General features: G+C 49.5%; 1 protein-coding gene across 2 annotated transcripts in view; it reads right to left on the bottom strand.

The window, feature by feature from the left end:
• The window catches only part of GAD1 (glutamate decarboxylase 1), a 257259-nt gene extending 234896 nt beyond the window's left edge, over positions 1 to 22363 (bottom strand). The window contains exons 1-3 of one of the 2 annotated variants that reach the window (XM_069225317.1): positions 21956 to 22363; positions 18231 to 18378; positions 4334 to 4396 (exon numbers count right to left, since the gene is read on the bottom strand). In XM_069225317.1, the coding sequence (XP_069081418.1) occupies positions 4334 to 4396; positions 18231 to 18300 (133 nt within the window). In that variant the 5' untranslated portion in view covers positions 18301 to 18378; positions 21956 to 22363. The remainder of the gene's footprint in view (positions 1 to 4333; positions 4397 to 18230; positions 18379 to 21955) is intronic. The other variant, XM_069225318.1, reaches the window with a different exon arrangement.
• Between the last annotated feature and the right edge of the window lie 3373 nt (positions 22364 to 25736).

Below are 25736 nucleotides of genomic sequence, written 5' to 3'. Positions count from 1 at the left end.
ATCACAAGGCAAACTCACCTGCCCCTTCAAATAAAGAAAGTATGGGCCAGCATGAAATCTGGACCCCGAAAAACAACCATGCCAGAGGCAACCCAAAGAAGGGATCTCCCCTGGCACCAATGGAGATGGGCCTGGGCAACAGGCCATACCTTGGTCCCCTGGTGCAGTCACCGTTCCCAGACATCCCTAGGGCCATGGAAAGGAGTACTCTGGGAGACTACGGACAGTCGCTGTAGCTGACTCCCCAAGCACTTCTCTATATACTGCAGTACCCCAGACCCAGTTGGAGCCAAAGGTTTCCAGTTCCATCTTGAATTCACCTGCACGTCTATTCCTGATTCCAAGGCTGTCCACCTGCTATGTGTCCAAACATGACTCCTTCCCTGCCAGAACAATCCCCCTCACCGCCCCCCGATATAGAGGCTATTTACAGGGATGGACGGTGGGAAAAGAGTGAAATCCTTGCTGGGTTGCAAAAAAGAAGTTCCAAGATGGAGGCACATTGGTGGTCATCAAGGGGAAGCCAGGTGAAAAACAGGTAGAGGTGGGTGGGACTCCACTCCACTTTCTAACCCGCCCGGGGGCCCCAGCTGCCCACCATCACCTCCCTGCCAGACAATCGCTGGTGTAGTGGGATGCCTGGCAAAATTAAAAAACACACCAGCCACTGTTGGCCGCCGCCTTCAGCTGGACTGATCTGGCCCGCACCTGTCTTTCGGGCCCGCCATCACCTGGCATTGCCCCTGGTCCAGTCCTACTGGGTAATGTTCCCCTCTTATCAGTTCTCGTCACAGCCAGGTGTAGCTGCTTGTTGGAGACCTCGTGTTACCATTATAGATACACATACATACAATTCAAAAGAGTGGGCTTCAGCCATTGCCTTTGGCCATTTTTATAATTTGCTTTTGGCGGGGTGAGCTGCTCTAAATGGCATAACATTTTCTGGAAGGCTACATAGAAGCTCTAAAGGGCACTAATAAAATAGTTCAGTAGTGTTGTGGAGCAGTAGAAAAGTGTTATAATGTCTTATGGTATTGGATCTAGCCCTCCCAAAAATACTGAAAAAGATGGGTTAGCAGAGTTGTTTTCCCAGCAAAAATGTTACTAAAAGGTTTCTAAAGAACTATAATATGTGTAGTTAAAAAAAACAGATATGTAATGTCGTCAGGTTTATCAATTTGGAAAATGAAATGCCACTGCACATGTAATGAACAGCATAGCAATAGGTACCTATGGTACTGAATACCAAAATCAGAACACACGCCTAAACTCAGCATGAACTATCATTCCGGTATCAGTTGATCTCAGCTTTAAATATATTTCAGAACATATACAATTATAGTTGAGCATCATGGCTCCAGCTTCCAGAAATGCAGACATTTCATTTCATTCACACAGCATTTCATTTTGGATACACAAGCTCAATCCTTCCAAGCGGAAGATTGTAATGTTCATGGAAAAGCTTTATGTTTGTCCACCACGTGCTGACACAGATGTGTGCCCGGGATGTCTACACACTAAAGGCATGTCACCACGTGCTAGTACAGATGTGTGCCTGGTATGTCGGAACACTGTAGGTAAGTCCCCACACACGCTGGTACAGGTGTGTTTATATAGCTGCGCTCTTGGCATGTCACCACGTGCCAGCACTAATGTGTGCCCACAACATCAGAGCTCTGTAGGTATGTCACCACACATGCTGGCACAGGTGCATCCTCGGATATATGCACACTGTAGCTATGTTTTCAATATGTCGGCACAGGTGTTGCGCACTGTGGCTACCACATCACACTTTGGTAAAGGTCCGTGCTCGGAAGATCCACACACTCTGGCATTGTCCACCGCGTCCTGGCACAGGTGTGTGCCCGGAATGTCTGCATACTAAAGGCGTCACCGTGTACTGACACACAGGTGTGCCCAAAATGTCAGAAAGCTGTATGTATGTGGGATGTCACCACATTCTGGTACATATTTTTGTTCGGAATATCTGCACGCTACAAGTATGCTCGCTAGCACTTTGGGGTAGGTGTGTGTTCTCGGGACTACATGTATGTTCGCCACATGGTGGCGGGCGATTGTGCTCGGACTCTGCAGGGCTGAGACGCCGCGGGAGCCGGGTTTCTTCTCCCAGCTCTCGCACGGGGTCCGCGGCACCGCCCCTCCCTCAGCTCCGCGCGCAGGTAATTTACCGCGATGATGAAAAGGCCCCGTGCGGAGGCGGCTGAAGGCACCAGTAACAACACGGCCCATTAAATCCATACCAGGTGCTATTTATAGCAGGCATAGATCTATAGGTTTCGAATTGGCCCTGCTGCCAGATGTAACCAACAGATCAATTGCAGAGACTGCAGGGTGTGAAGGGAGATAAAATACGCGGGAATGAGGCAGCGCAGGAGAGATCGCCGAGGTTAATCCATCCAACCAATAACTGCGGAATAGACTTTTAAAAAAATGCAAAATTCACGCATTTTACGAAGTTAAAGGCTGCGGTGCAATTATTTTTTTGTGAACGTTATTTTGGAGAAAAACGCGCAGTCCCATTGCGTGATTTTCCTACTGACGAAAAATTGTCGTGCACCCCACACACTCGCTCACACTTATGTGTATTCCCTTTGTTTGTTATCGGACGCGGTCTAGCCGCTATCTCGAAAAAACAGCTTTCTGACGGATAGATTTTTAATAAGCCCCTCGTTAATCTTGTTTTTCGTTCCCTCGGAGATGCACATTTTCCGTCCCGATAACGATGAATAATCCCAGGCGGAGCGCTGCACAGCCTCAGATATACTTCACTCCGCTATCTGAGAGCCGCACACATCACCGATGTTTGCCACCCATCGTGCGTTATCGGCACCTGAACAGTTGTCACCTTCCCCGACACCCCCTCCCCCCCACCCCCCAACACATCCCATAGTCCTAGCACGCGACCCCACACTCCACATCTGCACACAAGGGCTGGGGGGCCAGGGGAATCCTACCGATGGCGCCCTCGCTCTGTGTATACGCACACTCTGGGGGCATGATGTGAGCACACAGGGCGCACATTTCAAAATCACAGCCTCGGAGTGCACGCACTATAGACATACTTCCGCCAAACTCGTTATATAGAGCAAAGGGGGTCCTACACAGCCATACACCCACCTACCACCGCGCGTGTGTGCTAACACTGAAGGCACGAGCAGGTTAGCGGTGTAGACTCCTGTAAGTCCCTCACAGGGCTCCTACCTCTGGAAAACTGATCCCTACGTGTGTACTCGGGAACCTGGGCAGGTAGAGGTGTGCCGGCCGGAGCGGCTCCGGTTGCTTCCCACCATCTATCCGAGAGACCGGGCACTATGTGCGCCTACACTGAAGTCTCACAGGGTCCGGGTGTCACCAGGTTCTTCAGGGTCACACCACAGCCTTCGAGGGCACACACCCACCCTCTGCCCACTTCCACTCCTCTGTAAACAGGCAGACGACCCCCTGCTCATGTGAGCAGGCAAGAAGCGTGCATGCTTAATAACCACCAACAGACCCCTAACTGCACACTCCCACCCGAAAACTGCTCAGTAAAGGTTCCTCGGCCATTCCATTCCAGACAAAACCTGGGGTAACAGCCAATACTAGGGACCCAGAAGCAAAATACTGGGTCTGGGAAAATATTTGACCACGATCACTTGAAATAAGGCACAACTGTCACGCGTGTTTTTATATGACGCATTTCGATTTAGTCAGAAATCTAAATCTGTGGTGCCCACTATAGAAACATAAACGCCCTTCCGTCTGCACCCCCTCCCTGTAGGGCCCGGAAGACGCGAGGGCAGCCAGCTGCTCGCAGACACTGCCAGTTTAATAGAAACACGTGCATCGAAATGGAGGGATTAACATATCGATTAATCGGTGGAATGGGCAGCCGGGTCGCTGCTGAGCAACTAGCAGCTAGGCCGAGTTTCTTTCAAGTGCGTCAAGTGAACGTTCACGCCACAATCGTTTATCAATATAATACTGAAAATGCACATTTTTGCTGCCACGCTACTGAAACGTACATTCATCGAACCCTTTCCGCCCCCAGGGAGGTGTTAGTAGTACACAGCAATTGGAAACATTTTTGGGGCTACGGGGGTGGCTCTAGCCAACACTCACAGACAAACACCGGTAACAAAAGTTGTTATTTATTGCGCCACATATTGTATATTTTTCAGCCGAACACTGCCTCGAGAAATGAATGCCCAGTCTGGGGTTATGCAGGTTAACGTTGATATTGGTCAGATCTGATTGATATAAACATATTAAAAAACAATCACGGTGATGACAACTACATTGAATTGTAAAACCGAGGTGACGCTTGACTTACCACATATCTTCAGTCCAAGTTTTTTAGTGCATCCGTGAGCAACGTCACACCAAGTGTCATACGCTACAAAATAACAGAAACAGGTTTACTGAAACGCCTACAGTGGACGTTTGTTTCACCTGCGCATGTTCCCAACGCCACTCTACGTTTCACTTCCTGACACTGCCTAGTCCATGCCATTGCTGACTTGCCCACAATGATACGTAATTAATACAGCTCCACGTCCCACCTTTCCAACAAGCTAAATCAGTCAACATTTCTGATGTTTCAAGCAACATCCACACAGCCAGATTTGCCCTGCAGTTAATCTGCTCCCACAAACACCACACATTTCACATCCTCACGGCCGTGGCTCTGGTTTCACAGCAATGAACGCTATAATCGAGGCAGAATATACCCCCTCACGCATTCGGGCCTTGGAGCCACTGCACCCAATGATAGATACGACCATGCCTCGCAAAGGTAAATCCACAGATGTCATCTCCTTTCAACACACAAACCCCAGGCAACTCATATAGGTACAACCACACTACATTTCACCTCATGTCACAGCAACGCCCAAACATATCGTTGCTTTCTCAACTAATCCCACACTGAATGCCACTCTGTAACACGGCTAAAACCACGCGACATTTTATCTCCTATCGAGGCCACACACACATATCTTATCTGCTCCCACAGCTAACCACGCACTAAATGTGGCCTGCTCACACAGCTACATCCATGCTACATTTCATCCTTCACAAAGCGGAACTCTGCTGCATTTTCCCGTTATTGACACAGCAAAAGCCACGCTATGTTTGGCCATCTCAAAGTTAAACCCAGAACACATTTCACTTGCTCAAGAAGCTAAAACCAGGCAATCTAAGCAGCTGTAATGTTAACCCCACTCCACGTCACTCAGTTATACAGCTAGTCCAAATAGGGCTAGATGTGGTCGAATTTGCAATACTCATAGATCACTTGGAATGTAGAAAGGCGCTACCAACCTGGCTATCCCCAAACAGATGATTTAGGATCACGTCAAACAGTAAATGAATCCTATTGCCCAATCAGGGAAAGTATAAACATCAGACTCGGGGCCATCTGAATCCCAAGAACTAGAATCTCATTCTAGTGTATGCCACTCTACACATAAGTCCAGCTAAACTATTATAATGGCATGAAAAATGCAATCCACTACTCATCACACTCAAAAACAAACCACTTCCTTGGTAGGCCACACTCACAACCTGTTCCATTCAAACCAGATTTATCAATAATATAAAGCTCAGGTGTTCTATCCCACAGTTCTCTTTACTTCACCATATGCTTAAACATAGCAACATAGAAAAAGTAGAGCACCAGTTTGGTCATCAAGCTAACACCATAGCACTTCCCACACACACCACAATCCAATCCAACATCCTTCTAACAAAGCACAATCTACACAGTAGATTCCCACCCATCCATTAATGAATTCTGGAGTCTTGTTAGGGGTATAACATGTGTAGAAATGCAACTACATGACAATACAAACATACATAGCGTCAGCTGCTCAGAATATTAAACCCACACTGCACGGATACTTTGAGACCACCAAGGGCGGGAAGTAGCGCATTACAATAAAGAAATTAATCGAGAAACATATTTTATATGAACTAAAGGATAAACCCACACATATGAGATACTCACGCAATCAAATCCACAATACATATCACCTGCTCACAGGGCTAAAACCACTTTAAATTCCACTGGCTAGTGGTACTAAATCCACATTACATTTCACTTGCTCATGCAGCTAAGCCTACCATATATTTAATCCTACCCACATAACTAACCCACGGTGACATTTAAACCTATATAGATTTTCACCCGCCCATTCAGAAAGACCCACAGTGCACTTCCTCTGCAGTCACAACTAAGCGTAAAACAGAAATATATTTTACCTACACCTAACGCTGTGCTCCATTTCACCTGCTCACACACTTAAATACACACTACATTTTACCTGCTGGAAAAGCTATACTTAATACCATTCTAGGCTCTACCTGCTCGCGCAACTAAACCAAGGCTAAATTAAGCAGGCTCACACTGCAAAATCCACACCCTACTCACAGATTGAAACCCACCCTAGATCTCATTTTATCTTATAGTCAGACCTAACCTACTACAACATCTATAGCACGACATGTCATGTACTCAGAGAGGTAAATCTACAATGCTTGCCACCTGCTACTGAGCAAAACCCATAGAACATTTCACTTGATCACATGACCAAATAAATGGTTATGTTTCACAACCCCACACAACCAATCCCACAGTACACTACACCACTCTCAAGGGTAAAGTCATATTACATTTTACATCCTTACAGCACAAAAGCACTCCCCCACATTTCACCTGTGCCCACAGTGTAATTGCATACTTCATAAAACCAGGTCACACAGCTAGACTTCCCAATCCTTTTCATGGGCTCACAGAGCCAGACCCCCACTATATTTCAAATGTTCACACAGCCTAATCCCACACTTTCCGATACATACCTGGTCACGCAGCTACACCTCACTAGAATTCACCTCACTTTAGTATCCAGACCACCTCTACATTTCATATGTACACACATTCAGACACCCACTACATTTTACCTGTTTACACAGCCAGACCTCGACTATCTTTCACCTGTTCACAATGAAATGTAACCTCACATTGAATTTGACCATCTTACAAGTTTTAAGGCCACATTACCTTTCAGCTGCTTTCACAGCTAAACCCAACTCTGTGCTACATTTAATCTGTTTGCCTAGCAATCTCCACACTATATTAAATCAACAAAAACAGTAAGTACAGCTAAACCCGCACACCATTTTGCTTACTACCCATAGCTAAACCCGCACACCGTTTCTCTTAATACCCACCCTCACACTAGGTTTCACCTCCTTAACCAGATAGCTCCAGAGTACATCTCATATGCTCACAAATAAAATCCCACACCAAATGTCGCCTGCTCACACAGCTAAACCTAGAGGAGATGCCACCTTTTTACTCAGTCAAACCCTCCTACATTTCACCTGCTCAAAGATATCTACAATGCATTTTACATGCTTCCAAGCCACCGGATGCTACATTTCACCTCCTCACACGTGTACATCCACAGTACATTCCAGTTGCTTACCTTGAAAACCCACCGCTACATTTCCTCTGCTCACTAGATAAACCCACACTACAGTACACCTGCTGAGAGAGCAACATCCCACCTGCTCTCACACCTGAACTAACTCTACAGTTCATCTCTTCACACAACTGAACCCAAGAGCAACATTCCACCTGCTCTCACACCTGAACTAACTCTACAGTTCATCTCTCCACACAACTGAACCCACACGACGTTACACTTGGTCACATAGCCAAAACCACAATACATTCCATTTGCTTGTTCAGTTAACTCCATACTGCATTTCACCTGCTCACACGGGTACAACATTCCACCTGCCCGCCAAGCCAAACACCATATCCCACTTGCATAGCCAGCTACAGTCACACGACATGCTACCTGCTCACACAGCTAGATCCATGCCACATTCCAGCCACCCACACAGCCGAACCTGCACTGCACCCCATCAGCTCACATTGCTATACCCCAAGGCGTGCCTGCCAAGTATCAACAGGACTGCACCCTCACTACAGGGTCTGACTGGCCTATAGGGAAGTCACCTAGTGCCCAATGGGATGGTCTGATAGGTCTGTTGGTGGGCTGTTTTTTGGCTGTTTGTGGGCCTGTTTTATGGACTGTTGGTCCAGTTTTTACTGTTTATTTCCTTAATTTTAAAACAAACATTGTCTACAGCAAGCTCGAATCTGTGCAGTCTTCCACAGGTTGCAAAGCACTTCCACAGTGTATTGGTACACATTCAAAACTGCCCGACTTGCAACATGGACAACATTTTTGCTATCTAATTAACTAATGGGGGCCACTTTCATATTGGTACCCGGCCCTATTCTGTGTCCCTGTCCAACTCTGCCTACGAAACAAGAGAGAGGGGCCCCACAAGCCAAGGTGATGGAGCACTGTATCAAACAGTTAAATAAAATCTCCCCTTGGGAAACCAATTTCCCTTGAGGGGAAGTCCTTTTAGGACAATAATTCATAGGCATCGGAAGCTGTCCAGAATCAGGCTATATATACCTGAAAGATATTGTCCACTCTGTGCATTTGTGGGAGATAGCCTTTTCTGTTTTATCCTGAAGAAGGTGGTTATACATTGTAAATCCCACCGAAACATGTTGATGTACATTGTGTATAGAATCTGCCTAACATCGTGATACTATAGATGACCATTCCCCTGAGACATCATATATCTTGTTCAATGATTGAAGCAGATCAGCATAATTTTTAATAGACATTCTTTCTTCCTTCTTATTCTTTTTCATTCTTTTCTCATTATTATTTGTATTTTAATCTCACACCATATTGGGGCAGGGGCGGGTTCATGTGTCATTACCTGAAATCTTGAAATGATAACTGTTTTTAACACTTTTTCATGTGCTAAACGATTATCAGACAAATGTTGATATATACCACATGCGAAAGATTGATGTATTCGCATAGTGCCTGCGGTTACGTCTTTAAAACTATGTCCGTTCACATACTTTGTGGTACTGATCTTGACTGTATTTATTGAGCTGAGATGATTGTTTGGTGGTTGTTTGCGCTGATAAATGTGAGTGAGACCCTGTTGTGCGGAAAATCGGCTTCCCAAGGGGAGATTTTGTTTCACTCCCAGCCCTTCCCTGCCACACTATATCCCACCCCTCCGATGCACCTGAACCAACACTGCATTCCACCTGCTCGTACAGCTAGTCAATGCCACATTCCACGTGTACACACAGCTACACCCAGACGTGTTAGCTGTCCACACAAGTGCAACCCCACAACATTCCAGGCTTACGAACTAACCCCATCCAACCCAGTTCAAGAGCCGCCTTCGAGTGCAAGGGTCTCATCTCTGGCTTTGGTGGGTCGCTTGGGTGACTGATCGGATTTCTACCCCCAGCCCCCTCCCCTGACTAATTTAGAAACGAGGGCGTCATCATCACCAGTCCGTTCCCCAGCCTCACCGGGGACCCGTGCGTGTAATAATTTCTGGCAGCGATCCAACAAGGAGGCAGCTCAGAATAAACTGGCATGAAATGGGGTCGTAGGAGAGTTCAGGAATTAATTGGGTGAAAAATGGTATTTGACGAGAAGAAGCTCGGTCTGCATGGCTGGGCTGAGAAGAGGCGTGCGCTTCCCGGGCATATTAGTGTCCCCCTGTGTTCTTCTTCTGTCCTCCCCGTTTACTCCCCCAAACGCCCCCGCCCCCACTACACACACACGAGTTCCCAATCTCTCTTATTCAATCAAATGCGCTATTTTATAGCATCGACTTGAATTACTTAACGCTGGTGCCTTTGAGCTGAAAGGTATCTGGTGTGATATCACCTTAGAGCAAAACAGCGTATTCACACATCGTTTAATAATTACGTCAAATTTAAAGGACAGTATAAAAATATAGTTGAGGAAAATTGTATGTAAAGTTCCCAGGATGTAGTTTCATATACAATCAACCTCTGTGTTTGCATACCGTTATGCCAAAGATTGTATCTCTCCTGAGAATGACATTCTAGAAAGTAGATGTATAACGTCATGTCCAGCAGCCGTCGGAGTACACATACAAATACATGCGCTACGCAGTGCTGTTACAAATAAGGATAAAAAACGGACAGGGGGTGAGGGGGGGGGGTCGTTCAAGTTTTGTTGGGAAAGTCCACACAGCTTACAAGTAGAAGAGTGACATGTGCGGCACGCGACGGGGCCAGTGCCGCCCACGGTGCACAGTCTGCATTAAGCGCAGCCTACGGCCCGCGAGGCTCTGAACAGGGTTTGCTCAAATCCCAGAGGCCGGGGACCCCGGCTTTCACTCACAAAACGCTCGCATATGTGTGTGGCACGTTTGTGTGTAGCGCCGGGGAGCTGCGCCGCACCGTCCCGAATTACACAGCAGGCGGAGGCAACAGGGTGTGGAACGGGCGTTGTCCCAAATATGAAATTATGAACTAGCACGGCATTTAAGTGCCTTGCACTACGGTGTGTCTGGTTATCTGTTGGGGATGCGTTATCAATAGTTGTACTTGGACTTTCTTTCTGTGTGTGTGTCCTCAACCCGAGTAAGTCCACATCCCAGGGCCTCATGACGCCGGAAGGGGTTCCCATGGAGCTGTATTGCACGCTCCTGTACATGAACGGACTAGAATACAGTAGGGTCAGGTTAAACCTCCAAACAGGGGTGTCCAACATATATCCAAGTGGGCTGAATCAATGCTAGAATTTTTATCTAAACACTGAAAATAGAAATGCCCCACTTGTCTTCATAATATGTGGCTGTGTTTTATGTAAATAAACTGACTATCTGGCATGGATCCATCTCTTCTGAACAGCCCCAATACTCCTTTTCCTCTTGGCCACAAGGGCTATGCACACGCTTTTTCTGTATTAATGTGTATACTTCTCTATGCTGACCAGGTTTTGAAAACTAAAAAACACTGGAAAGGCAATAGGCGTGGGTTGCATTTGCCAACCAATGCACCATTAGTGACCTAGAGTGTGAGGTACACCTGGGACCCAGCACGACCAGAGAGGGATGAAGCTGTAAAGTAGTCCCTCTTCAACTTCAATGCAAACACTTGACTGAAAGAGGAAAGATAGACTTTAAGGGCACTAACACCGTGTGCTTGATGAACACTGCACTTGGCAAAACCAAGACATGAATTAAAAAGTATAAAGCCAATGGCTGAAAGAGTCTGAAGAAAACCAGTGGTTGAAAGGGGCGGATGCAAACTCCAGCCTATTATTGTTGCTCAGTTTGACAGCTCAACTGTCATAATATAGATCTTTAAATTGGGATGGTTCATAAACATCGAAGTGGGACTACTATTTTGTAGTGACTGGAGGACAGCACTCGCCATCATAGAAAATACAGATATTGGGGCACAGAACTGCTACAGACAGTACCATGTGTATTAATTAATTTGTTTTGTTATTGTCTACTAGCTAATCCTGCACTGGCCTTCATCTGTGCATCCGGGATATGTATCAGCTTTCCTGTATCCATATGGACAGCCCCAACCCCGCTCCAGTTCAGGAAAGACCTGACCACACACCTCAGTAATGAACATTCCAGCACAATGAAGTAACACTCTACTTAGGAACTAGCTACCCCTTCAATCACGAGTTGAATGTATCTTGATTTGCGATTCTGTACAGCGGACCGTTACCTCCCTGCTAAATCCATGTTAAATAAAAACCACATAGTTAGCACCAATATGCTCTCTGGACTCACAATGTGGTCTACAAATAGCCTGTTATGTTATAAATTGCTCCAGGACAGGACATCGACCACACAGATGTCTAATGTAGGTCTGAGAGGACCAAATACAAGGCACACTTCCATGGAGAGTGCAAACGATTTCCATTTAGAATCATTGTATGTAAATGTGTCATGCGGATATCCTGAAAGGTACACCCACAGTGCCACGCTCCCCAGATGTTGCAGATATAAATACCCCATTGATAATAATACATTGGAAACCCCTCTCCCACAATTGTGTCTCTTATTAGTGTGACACTGAATCCGGTGTCCTTAAAACTGAAGGGGTGTGGGAGGGAGAGGCCTTCCACATACTGTGTGGTGACACAGCCACTTTGCATTACACCACATGAAGGTGAGCAGTAGGGTAACTAAGAGAAACAATGGAGCTGGTGGAGTTCACTTGAAGTTTGTTTTAGATTAATAGCCTATCCAAAGAATGTCACAAAACCATATGTAAAAAGTCATCAAAAAGCAATAATGTAATTGTGCTTTGGATCTAACTGCAGCACACTGAGTTGGCCTTGACACAAAGTTCTAGGACACAGACAGGTAATTGTTACTGGGGCATTTGGTGTTCTTAGTGGAAAGGACCATGTGCGGTTCAAGCAGTAGAATATGCCAACACTTGAGACAGAGTGACTATGCACCCGTGAAGCTGGTGGTGTTGTGGATGATATGGCACATGTGTTGGCACGGAGAGGGACAGAAGGTAGTTGAGAGTGCCAGTAGGTACATGAGTGGCCACACCTTCCATGGTCTTGGTCGGTCTCCACAGTGTGAAGGTCTCTGAGATGCATGACTCTGGGTCCTTGACTTTTACAGAGTTAAAGAGTAGGTGAAGGCACCTGGTGATCTAACTACTGTGTAAGGCCTTCCATTGTATATATGTGACCCTTCACTTGTTGCGTCCAGCTGCCTCCTTCACATAGGTTTCCCACCGCCTTATCCCAGGGGCTTTCCGCTGCTACTTACCAGGGGATTCCACCTGCTCGCCCCTCGGGCCTCATGCCCCTGGTTTCCGGAAGGTTCCTGCTGCCTCGTTCTCATGGGATTTCTGCTGCTTCGTCCCCTTGAGCCTCCTGTTGCCTGGCCCTCAGGGGTTCATGCACCCTCATCCCCAGGAGTTCCTGCTGCCTCTTCACAAGGAGTTTGTGCTGCCTCAAGCTTGGGGATTCCTGCTATCTCACCCCTAGGGGCTTCTTCCTCCCCTGTCCCTAGACTTTCATGCGGCTTCGTCCCTAGGGGGTGCTGCTGCCTCGTCCCCAGAGGGTTCCTGCTACCTCATCCCAGGGTAGTCATGCTCTCTCATCTCCTAGAATGTCCAGATGTCTCATTCACGGGGCCCTGTGACCTCACACCCAGGGTGTCATGCTATATATGGGTCATAGTGGTATCACATCTCCTAAGTTGCCCTGTTGTCTTTTCCACTGAGGTGTCCTCCTGCCTCATCGCAAGGTGGGTACTGCTTCCTTCTCTTCAGAGCTGGCTCGCAGTCTCATTCTCAGGGTGCCTTGCTGCTGCGTCCTCCGGTTTCCCCGCTGCCTTGTAATCAAGGGTGCCTTGCTGCCTCGTCCTGAGGGTGCCATGCTGATTCGTCCTCAGGGATGCCCTGCTGCCTCGACGTCAGTGGTGTCATCCTGCCTCGCCCTGAGGGGTATCCTGCTACCTCGTCCTCAGGGATGTTCTGCTGCCTCGTCCTCAGGGTGTCATCATGCCTCGTCCTCAGTGTGCCATGCTGCCTCGTCCTCAGGGGTGCACTGCTGCCTCGTCCTCAGGGGTGCACTGCTGCCTCGACTTCAGTGGTGTCATCCTGCCTCGCCCTCAGGGCTGCCCTCATGCCACGCCCTCAGTGGTGTCATCCTGCCTCACCCTCAGGGCTGCCCTCATGCCACGCCCTCAGTGGTGTCATCCTGCCTCACCCTCAGGGCTGCCCTCATGCCTCGCCCTCAGTGATGTCATCCTGCCTCGTCCTCAGAGGTGTCCTGCTGCCTCGTCCTCTGGGTGCTATGCTGCCTCGGTTTCAGCGGTGCCCTGAGCCTCATCCTCAGTGTGCCACGCTGCTTCGTCCTCAGGGATGTCCTGTTGCTTTAGCATGTGAGGTTCCCTGCTGACTCACTCCCAGCGGATGCATCATACCCAGGGGTGTCTAGTTTCCTCTTTCTCGGGTGCACTGACAAACGATCCCAAGGGTGCCCTGCTTCTTCATCCCGTAGTGTGTCCCCACGCCTTACCCTACAGATGCCAGGCTCATTCGTTTCTATTGTATTCTCCTGCTAGGTTAGCTCTGGGTTGCCCGGCAGTGTCAGTCCGGGCTGTGCCCGCTACTGTTGGCATGGGACGTGGGCAATGAGGCCCAACACCTGTAGGAGGAGCAGGGTTACTCACCGCCGCCCTGCTCCACTCCCGCACCTTCAGCAGGTAAGGGACTGGAGCTGCTGGTCTCTACCTACAGACGGCTGCCCCTGCTGAACCCCTCACTTGAATGTATATCACCGGAAGCCCCTGGGGGACGAAATACTGGCAGCCTTAGGGGGCCTCTGTTTATAAGTTACTGTCAGCTTCTATTCGGGAGACCTCTATGTTGATACTCAGAGTCTCCGAAGACCCGGAAGTTGAACTTCTCGCGGCAGAACTGACACCCGTGTGGGCCGGAAGTTGCCCTCCTTGCACAAGGCGTAGGGAGTCGCTGGGGGTAAATATGTAGCCCTCATGCGAGACTCTGACATTATTTGGAGACTCTGATGGTGACCTTTTAAGGGGTGACACTCACAGCCTCAGGGGACACGCCGAGATTCATAAGACACTGCTGGCTTCCTGAGACCCCTATGTTGATCCTGACATCTCTGGAAACACATACGCTGACCTCCATTATGGGAAGAAACTGATGCCCTCCTGGGCCCGGATGTCGACCTCCTTGCACGAGACGCTGGCAGCCTCCAGAGATGAAGGGCTCCGGGTGACACCTTGACACCTGTTGGAGAAGTGACAGTGACCTTCTCACCCGGCAGTTGGCTTTCATGCTTCAGCTAAGACAACCCACGGCCTGGATGGACTTCCTCTGTGTGGTATAGCGAAGGGGTAGCGTCTAAGAGCTACACGGGGCACGGTGTCATCCCCGCTGGGCCGCCGCCCTCTGGTCCCGCTGGAATGTTCACAAGCAGAGCTCTAGGTACATCATAAAGAGTACAGGACGCGCGTAATAAACACAACTACGCGTAAGTCTGGAGGCATGGAAATGAAAGAAACACTCCCGCGCCACAGTACTACCAGTGAGCAGGCCTTTCCCTTGGAGGGAAAAGAGGTGGACTGGAGGTCGGGGTTTGGGTTGTTTTAGCCGTGATCTCTCTTCACCTCTCGTTTAACAGCCTGTCCAAGTAAGATTTCCCAAAGAAGGCGGTTCTGGGTCTCATAGGCTCCACGGATGGGAATCTTCTCATAGGCAGAGCAAGAATGACAACAGCATACAAGACTCTGTGTGAGTGCCGAGGCAGCTGCCTGCTCCTTTGGGCTTCTTTCCCGTCTGACTTTTACCCGCATTGGGTTCTTCCCGAATGACCACTGCCTTGTTTCCACTCTGCTCCCATGTTGTTTATGCTTCTCTGCTGCAAGGCTCCCTTCCTCAGTAACCTGGGCCCCTCAGCCGGCTGATGCGCTGGTCCGACGGCCCCTCTTTGGTTTGGTTCGTCGCAGGCCACTGCAATCTGCTCCATTGTTCTTGGTTCCTCGCTGGCTCCTGTCTTTCCTACTCCATATTTGTTTGTGGCTGGCTAGTGCCAAGCTCCCTTGTTCTTGTCCCATCCTCTGGTACTGCGGTGTTCCCATTGCTCCTGGTTTGTTCTTGTCTTTCCTCTTAAAATTTTTTTGTTTGTGCCTGGCTACTGCCATCTTTTGGTTCTGCGTTAGTCCCTTGGCTCATGGAAGTCTGCATCTCTGCTCCTTTGTTCTGGGTTGCTGGTTGTCCTCCGGCTGCTCGCTTGTTCCTGATTGGCCACCTCCCGGTTCCCTTGGCTCCTGGCTGTCTCTTTGGTTTTGGTTCCTGGCTGCCTGCTACCCTGCTGGGACTTTTGGTGGTATTTTCTGGTTAGTCACTACCCTACTTCCTTGCTTTTGTTTTCTGGCTCACTGTTTCTGCCCCGCTTCATTTCCCCCACTGTCCCGGCCGCTCTATTCCATCCTCCACGCACTCCGCCTGCAAGTGTTCCCTGCCCCCCACCCATTAGACACCTGTGTTTTCTGTCGCGGGGGCGAAGGCCCCCGTCGACCCTGGAGGGTGAGCTCTGGTTGAACCCTGCCAGGGTGGGGGGGATGGACAGACACTGGCACGGCAGAACGCGTGGAGAGACGACACCACAAAGGAAGGGAGAGGCTTGAGGGGACACGCCCAAAGCGGGTCACCCATTTCTCTGTAGACGAGGCATCCCCTAATCAGGGGCGCAACGGACACTCCCGCAGCCCCCGATGTACGGGGGTGGGGTCAGCCGTCCATACATAGAAGGAGGCCCATCAGCTGTGAGCTGATGGGTATTGGGATTGCGAGGGGCCCCCGCATTCCTTGCGGGGGGGAAGGAGGGAGGCTTGTGGCACTTTCCTTATTTGGTGCCCCACAGACACTTAATACACCCCCTCTCTGTTTGAATATGTTTTTTTTTCTAAAGTAGGCGTCATTTGAAATGAGGAGCGGTTCTCGGAGGACAGGTTGAACCGGCGCACAATTTTAACATAACGAGCCAAGGCCTGCGGCGATGAACTTCAGCCCTTCATGGCCAGCATGTCCGAAAGGAAGTGGGCGTGAAAATCAAAACAGAGGAGCATGAGATACCCACGGAGTCAGCAACTGAATGTTTCCCTCTAAGAAACAATTACGCCTCGCAGTGAGCAAAAGCAAATTAATCAGGAAGGTGAGGGGGCGCCAAGAGACAAGCGTTTTTTGTTGTTGTTAAGAAATAAAAGACATCATTAGGAAGTATGGGTAGAAAAGGGGACGAATAAGCTAAACACTCCCTGTTGACAAATGTGGTCTTCTGGAAGTCGCGAATTCTAATCCCGGCAAGGTAGCCCCAGCCTTACATCCTTCCGAGTAGAGTAAGCTGCGTACTATAAACTGGGTAATAATAACATCTATTATTATAAACCAGCTATTTGAAGAGGTAGAATTGCGATAAGAAGCGCTACAAAAACAAGTTGAGAGAGAGAGCGTGGCAGATTTGTTATGGAAGAGGGAAGCCAGGGTAAGGATTTATGAGAACGCTATGAGCGCTCGGCCCAATCCAAAATGACGGATGGAAATAAAAAAGGCAGAAGCCAGAGAGTGCACAAAGGTGGAGGAGGCGCCAGAGGTGGAGGAAAAGAGCGAGTTGGTGACAGGCTAGCGGGGGAGGCCTGACACTGCAGCCTGCCTCCAGCCCTGGAGAGCCAGATAAAACCTGACAGCAGAGACAGCGCGACATTCATCACCGTAATACTCCGAGCTGCACCGACAAAAACACAAAGCCAGGCTTTCCTGCATAGCCCAACACACCAACACGACCCCCTTTCCCTATCTGAGGGAGCGCACTTAACAACATGCTATTTACTCAAACAAAAACAAACACGCCAAATGTAACATACATAAATATATCGCTTAAGATTTCTGTGATTAAAATTGTGTTTTAGTTCCATTTCAGATATCCCTTTTTTTCTCAAAGCGGCCACAGCAGAATGTAAACAATATTTGTGCATGTTGCTGAATGTGGTCTCATTGTCTCCCCTTTCTTCTCCCAGCCACCCCTCCTCCCCACTTCACCCCACAGGCTTTTTCTCGTTCCAGAAATAATCAAAATAATGACTCCCCTCTTCATGCCTCATAGCTTCTGCCTGCCGTGCAGAGTAGAAGCCATTCCTCGCTTTGCTGTGCCTACCAGGCATGTCTCCCTTGCCTCTCCCCTCCCTGTCTCTGGAGATTATGTCATCCGTTTTTTGAGTGTGTGTGTCTTCTAAATTGACTGGGCACCGCTATCAGACGATTACACAGTCGTTCTCTCCAGAACCCTCTGCCTGCTTCCGACACTTCAGTCATTCAGCACAAATCTAAAGCAATTAAGGGGGGGCGTGTTGTCAAAATAGAACCCAATGCACATCTTTAACGACATTAGCGATATAAAATAGACATTTGGAGGCCCATATAGCTAAAACGTACCAGGTGTATACATAGGTTTAAAAATGTGGGCAACTTAATTCGCCCCTCAAATCGTTTTAAATTAATTATGTTATATATGTTAGCGTTCAGCTGCACGATTTCGTTTTATATCGAAAATGGCCCCACAGGGTATAGTATATATCAAAGGCGGGGTTCGACTGGATGTACATTTCAGCCCAAAATACATATGGGTGTGTCGTTTGCGAAAGAGAGGTCGATGTGTGCACCTGTGCCAGGCTGCTTTCCCGCCATATCTAGACTGGAGTCTAACGCCGCTCCCCACCCCAGGTCCCGCGCGTCGCTGCTGCGCCGCTAGAGGGCAGCGCACACCTACTTGTGGGCCGGAGGTTGCTAGGGTTGGTGTCCGGGCCGGCGCCGGAGGAGGAGGGAGCTGGAGATGCCATGGGCCCTCTCTGGTCTTCGAAGATCTCACTGGTCCAAAGTCCGTCTCCTCCGCAGACTGCTGGCAAGTGGATAGTTTACTGCACGGACAGAAAAAAAAACATTAAATCCGCTGTAAATATTTCGTATCCCGTGAAAGAAAAAAGCTAAATCACAGTGGATATTCCAAGTGTGGGTGTTCGTGTGTGGTGCTGGGAAGGGGTGGTGCCAGGAGGCACTTGCAGCCCTCGGTGTGGTAGAGGGAACAGGAGCAGTCCATCTTCCGGTGCCACCGGGACCTCGCGCGGGTGCCTGTGCTTCAGAGCCCAGGTCCGCGGTGTGTGAGGGCCAGGCAGGGAGCGCCTGAGCCCAGCAGGGCTTGGGATGGTGTCTGGGAGCAGCAGACCGTGTGGTCTGCGCTAATGACACCGGGTAACGAGCCGTGTCACTCCGAGCCGGTGCAGGCAGCGTCGCCTTATCTGCCACTGAGGCACCCAGCCCGGGGCGGAATTTATACAGGCACAGACATACTGGTCCCTGCACAGGCTGCCTCTACACAGCCACAGAACCAGCAGGACAGGCTGCCTTCACACAGGCACAGACACACTGGTCCCTTCACAGACTGCATTTAACAGGCACAGAAGCACCGGCCACCGTACATGCTGTCTTTACACAGGCACAGACGCAGCGACCCCAGCACGGGGTGCCTGTATACAGACACAGACACGCCGACCCAGGGATATGCTGCCTCTCCAGAGCCACAGACGCACCATGACAGGCTTCCTCTACACAGGCACACGTAGGCTGCTTTAAAAAGGCACAGAAGCAACGTCTACCTTTAGACAGGCACATAACCACCGAAGTAGGCTGCCTTTACACCGGCACAGAATCGTCGACCCCTGCACAGTGTTCCTCGACACAGGAGCAGGGTACAGGCTGCCTTTACGCAGGCACAGAAGCACTGCTCCGTGCAAAGCAGCGACCCCAGCACATTATGCATCTATACAAGCAGATGGTGACTCTACACAGGCACGGAAGCCCCGGCCCCGGCAGTGGATGCCTCTGCACAGGCACATGGGCACTAGGACAGGCTTCTTACAAAGGCACAGAAGCACCATCCCCGGTACAGGGTGCCTCTACACAGGCACAGAAGCACCCTGATAGGCTCCATTGCAGAGGCACGGAAGCACCGTCTGCCTTTACACAGGCACAGAACCACCGGTCATTGCATAGGCTGTCTTTACACAGGCACAGAAGCACAGAGCGTTCCACGGGCTGGTTTTACACAGGCAGAGATCCACCGCCCCCTGCACAAGCTGCCTCGACACAGGCACGGGAGCAGGGTACAGGCTGCCTTTACACAGGCACAGAAGCACAGAGCGTTGCACGGGCTGGTTTTACACAGGCAGAGATCCACCGCCCCCTGCACAAGCTGCCTCGACACAGGCACGGGAGCAGGGTACAGGCTGCCTTTACACAGGCACAGAAGCGCTGGTCCCTGTAAAGGGTCCCTCTACACAGAGAAGCATCGGCCCTGCCACAGGCTGCCCCCACGTAAGCACATAAGCACCTACCTCGGCAAAGACTGCCTTTACACAGGCACATCTTTCACATAGGCACTGGCAGCCCTTTACACAGCCTTTAAACAGACACATACTTTACAAAAGCACGGCAGCCCGCCGAGCCCGGGGATAACAGCCTCTACACAAGTGCAACAACACCGGGTCTGCCAGGCTTTACACGGGCAGCCTTAATGTATTTGCCGTAAATGCTACAATACGGCAGTTACACAAGCACAGCTTTTACACAGCCACAAAGCACCGAGATCGATACGATGAAACCTTTAAATTGGTAAAAGCCTTTACACAGGCACAGAAGCAGAATCCCCGGGCGAGCAGCCTTTACACAGGCCCACCAGCAGCAACACCGATCCGATCAATCACAGGGGCAGCAACACCGATCCGTCAGCAGCAGCCTTTACACACTCTCTGCATGGATACATACTTTACACAGGTACAGCAGCACCGACCCGGTAGCAGCCTTTACAAATCCTCTATGGGAATATCTACTTTACATATGTACAGCAGAGCCCGGCGCGAGCTTTCTTACACAGCCTTTACACTTAGACAACCTTTACACATGCACTGCAGCAGCGATCCAGCGCGAGCACCTTTTCTATAGCCAGAATATTTACACAGGCACAGCGTCTGCCTTTACAAACACACACCCTTCACACATGCACGGCCTTTACATCAGCACATCGTCGTGTTTGGACCGAGCGTCCTTTACACACACGGCCTTCGCACATGCACGGCATTTACACAAGCACATCGCCGTGCCCGGCGCCAGCTTCCTTTACAGTGTAAAGGAAGCTCGGGCCGGGCATGACACTGTGCTTGTGTAACGGCCGTGCATGTGTGAATGGTGTGTGTGTATGTAAAGTTCAAATATGCACGGCCTTTACACAAGCACAGTCCCATGCCCGGCCCGAACTTTCTTTACACACACACCCTTTACACATGCACGGCCTTTACACAAGCACACCGCCGTGCACGGTCCGAGCTTCCTTTACAGTGTAAAGGAAGCTCGAGCCGGGCATGACACTGAGCTTGTGTAAAGGCCGTGTATGTGTGAAGGGTGTGTGTGTGTGTGTGTGTGTGTAAAGTTGAAATATGCACGGCCTTTACACAAGCTCAGTCCCATGCCCGGCCCGAACTTCATGTACACCCACACCCTTTACGCATGCACGGCCTTTACACAGGCACACCGCCGTGTCCGGCCCGAGCTTCCGTTACACACACATCTTTCACACATGGACAGCCTTTACACGGGCACAGCATAATTGTCGCGAGCTTCCTTCACACACACAACTTTCACTCATGCACAACCTTTACACAGACACAGCACCACCAGGCCTGGCACACGGAGTGAGGGCGCAGTTTTTCACACTTACACGCAAGCACACAACTGCAATTGACGACACACATCGCTTACACTCGCGTCGTCAACACTCATCAACCTCGCACACAAAACGGATTATGTCTTTGAAAAACACTCAGCAATAACTCACAGGGTAAATGTGCATCCATGCCTCTCAAGAGCCCCGCGGTGCGCTCCGGAGCGGTAACACAGCCATTGCAACGACACGAGGTATCGATTCACTCTTAACGAAGCGCCCTGACACCCGGGCGAGGCCGGCCGCCGGGGACCCGCCAGTCTTTACAAGCCCCTTATCCGGAAGGCGACACCACCCCCGCTCCGCTCGCAGACACGGTAAACGAAGAAAATTCGTTTCCCTTGAAGAAGGATTCGTTGCGACATCGGAAGTGCGTGCAGATCTGCACCAATAGTTTATTGTTTAATGTGTTCCGAAATAAAGGCGCAATCGCTGCCCCAATAATTAAATAATTGTAACAAAAATATTTCGGAAATTCAGCAGTTCGTAGCATGCAAAACAAAATCATTAACAGGAACGACATTTAACTCGGTATGACCTGCCGCCGGCTCGGAGCGATGTAACAGGTTATATGCAATGGAATGGGTGACTGGCGCCCATCGCTCACACTGCTATAAATTACTAATGGCCCCGTCCCCTTCCACAAAATGTCCCCTCACTCAGCGGGACATGGAGTCCAGTCGTGTCTATCCGAGGCGTGGAGAATACCAGCAGAGACTTACCGGTGGGCACTGGGGTCCGAGCCCAGCTGCACTCAATCCGACAGCCAGAGGGGGCGGAGGGGGAAGCGGGCAGCCCAGACCATGGACAGCGCCTTTGAAACTCCCGGGGCTCGTCCTTGAATATAGACGTGACGCAGAAAGCAGCCTCAATAGTGCCTTTTCCAGATGACTTTTAGCGCTGCCTTTTTGTGGGCAGCCTGAATAGACAGTTTATCTCCTCCGACGCAGGCGTGAGTCACAGCTACACCCCCTCTGGTCCAACATGGAGGGCTGGGGAGTATCGACCAGGAGGGTACGGGCTCGGCGGGGGCGCCTGGGGGCCGGGGCTGTCTTTCAGAAGCTGGTGTGACTCATGCGCAAGGGATGGGGGTCTCCTCGGGGCTCAATCACGAGTTTCGATCACTGAGTGACTCCTGTGAAAGTGGAGTGAGTGAGATTGTGCACCGCCCCCCTCCGCCAGCATTAGCGCTCAAAGAGCAGCCCACCTCTAAAAGCGCATCATCGTCACGTTGGTGCCCGCCAGGGACTTGCCGGGTGATTGCCTATTTCCATGTTAATCCAGCCGTCCCCCTTTTTTTATGTGCCTGTCTTCACACCTGACGGTGTGCAAACACACTTGGGAGACTTGTCTAACTTTGTTAATATTTTAACACGTGTGTGGGATCCCAAAAATAAATAGCTTGAGAGCAGAGCGAGGGGCATGTGTCGGAGCCTGCGATCTGCTAAAAAGCAATTCGCAGCAATATCGTTTCTGTATCTTTGTTCTGTGTTTTTAGTGTAGTATTCCTTTGTCACTAAAAAAAATAAAACTGGAAAGGGAAAGCGCGACAGTGTCCAGCAGAGGGAACCAAAGTCTAATATAGAGCGTTTGCAAGCTCTGTCTAACCTGCGAAGAATTTCAGCGGCTTCAAAGAGACGAGACCGCTTCGCGCCTAGTCTACAATGCACGCAGCTAGACACTTGTTGCCCCTTTACAACCGATTATTTGTTAGTTTCCAGTAGTGCACACTGTTGAACTTTACCAGGAGCCCCGATACGTATTGCTGTGGACGTCTTCTCACTTTACGATGTTCAATTTGCGCTTGTGAATGAAAACAGTGAGGCCCATATTTATACTTATTTTGCGCCGCATTTGCGTCATTTTTTGATGCAAAAGCGGCGTAAACTTAAAAAATTGAGGGCCATATTTATACTTTTTGACGCAAAACTGCGCTAACGCAGTTTTGCGTCAAAAAAATTAGCGCCGGCTAACGCCATTCTGAAGCGCCATGCGGGCGCCGTATTTAATCAATGACGTTAGCCGGCTTTAGCCGCCGGCGCTGGCTGGTGTGCGTGGAAAAAAACGACGTACACCAGGCAGCGCCGGCGTAGGGGGATATGGAGCTTGGGCGCCCAAAAATGGGGCAAGTCAGGCTGAGGCAAATTTTTCGCCTCAACCCGATTTGCGCCATTTTTTTCGACTCCCAACCCCCATAGAAATGACTCCTGTCTTAGCAAAGACAGGAGTCATGCCCCCTTGCCCAATGGCCATGCCCAGGGGACTTCTGTCCCCTGGGCATGGTCATTGGGCATAGTGGCATGTAGGGGGGCACAAATCAGGCCCCCCTATGCCACAAAAAAATAAAATAAAAAATACTTACCGGAACTTACCTTAATGTCCCTGGGATGGGTCCCTCCAGCCTTGGGTGTCCTCCTGGGGTGGGCAAGGGTGACAGGGGGTGTCCCTGGGGGCATGGGAGGGCACCTCTGGGCTCCTTCCGAGCCCACAGGTCCCTTAACGCCTGCCTTGTCCAGGCGCTAAAAAACGGCGCAAAAGCGGGCGTACGTCATTTTTTTTGACCCGCCCACTCCCGGGGGTGAATTTTGCCCGGGAGTGTAAATACGGCGCACATGCCTCGGAGTCAATTTTTTAGACGGGAACGCCTACCTTGCATATCATTAACGCAAAGTAGGTGTCCACGCTAAAAAATGACGCAAACTCCATGGACTTTGGCGCTAGACGCGTCTAACGCCAAAGTATAAATATGGAGTTAGTTTTGCGTCAGAATTGCGTAAAAAAAACCGACGCAATTCCAGCGCAAACATAGTATAAATATGCCCCTTAATTGTATTTTGTAAATTTGCGCCGCTTTTGCGTCAGAAAGTGACGCAAATGCTGCGCAAAAAAGTATACATTTGGGTCTGAATGTTGAACATTACCCCATATATCAGACGCCAACCAAACCACAGAGAGCGGTCGAGAACAAAACAGGCAATGAACAGACAAAATTGCAATCTTTTCACTGCCTCGAGACGTAGCATAAATTAAACGCTATGGTACAGACCAGGAAACCAGAGGTCTGCAACGGTACAACACATGTTGTAAAACCAACCAGCATGAGCCATCTGCACACGTAATTTGGGAGCTGTACGTTCTTCTTATATGTGGTGTACACGCTGGTGCTGAGCGGTTTGATGACCTCTCTCCCTGGATGTATTTGAACAAGTCACGAGAGTTATGTCAGAGGCATCTCGGTGCTGCTAGGAATTACACCCCTTCTTCAAAGATGTGTAAAAGGCAATCCATATATAGCCTGGTAGATATATATATATATATATATATATATATACATACATATAATGAGGGGGCGGGAGGGGGGAAATACAATTAAAAATAAATTTTAAAAATCACCTACTTTTAGACGATCTTCCCTTATTGCGTCGCAGTTGCGTCGTCTCTCCCAGCTCTGACGGTCACAGAACACAAGAAACTGCACAAGCCAATGCTGATGCTGGTTACATGCTGGTTCCAGCATAAAACCAGCGTCAGGATTGGTGGGAGAGGGCTCTCTCAGCGCTCACCAGAGCGCTGGAGACCTGTTCCTTCTCTAGATGCTTAAAGTGCACATGTGTGGCTGGCCGCCACAAGAAGGCCGGCCAAAGGGACACGCGCATTTTAAACAAGTGCACAGCTCCCTGCTGCCACTCGCAGCAATTGCAACGCCCTATACTGACACTCTGTTCAAGACGGGGCGCTGAAAAATAAAATGGTAATAAACAACGTTTATTACAGTTTTATTTTTTCGTTGTGGGGGCATTTTTTTTCCGGTGGGGTGATGCTCCTCGACCCACATGGAGGGGCCGCCCCTGATATATATATATATATATACACATACACACACAGATATATATATATTTATATTTAATATATATTGATATATTCTCACACATATTCTTTAGAGATGACACGCATGCTCAGAGCTGACACAGCCACTGTGCATTTCACGTGCATTGCTGGGAAGAAGCTGTATATTTGTGACGGTGAGCCTACGCTCACATGAAAGAAATACCTAGAATACAAAATGCAGTGGCAGTTACTTGTCAATGGGGGTGGCGGGACAGGGGTATTAAAAATAAAAAATAAAATAACATTAAAAAAAAAAAACTTTTTATGTTGGGAGAGATGGTTCCATCTCTCCTATCTCCTCATCTCTTTGCCGACTCCCAGAAGCACACAGGCTTCCAGACTCCCCTCCAATCACAATGCAGCTTTCACCAGCATTACAGCAGCGTTGTGGTCAGTCTGAGCGGCCTGCTTTGGAGCTCAGACAGGAGAGTAGGGCCCTGTGCACTTTCTCCTCCCGGCTGTTGAATACAGCCGGTGGAGAAATGCAAAGTGCACATGACTGTTTGGCTGGCCCAACACAGCCGGACAAAGCGTCATGTGCACTAATGTGCATGAACCACTCCTCCAGACCTCCTCCTCCAGCACAGCCCGCACTGCTCTAACCCAGCTCCGAGG

Source organism: Pleurodeles waltl, chromosome 3_1 (assembly GCF_031143425.1).
Source record: "Pleurodeles waltl isolate 20211129_DDA chromosome 3_1, aPleWal1.hap1.20221129, whole genome shotgun sequence".
NCBI lineage: Eukaryota > Metazoa > Chordata > Amphibia > Caudata > Salamandridae > Pleurodeles > Pleurodeles waltl.
This window is presented reverse-complemented; position numbering and strand designations above follow the sequence as displayed.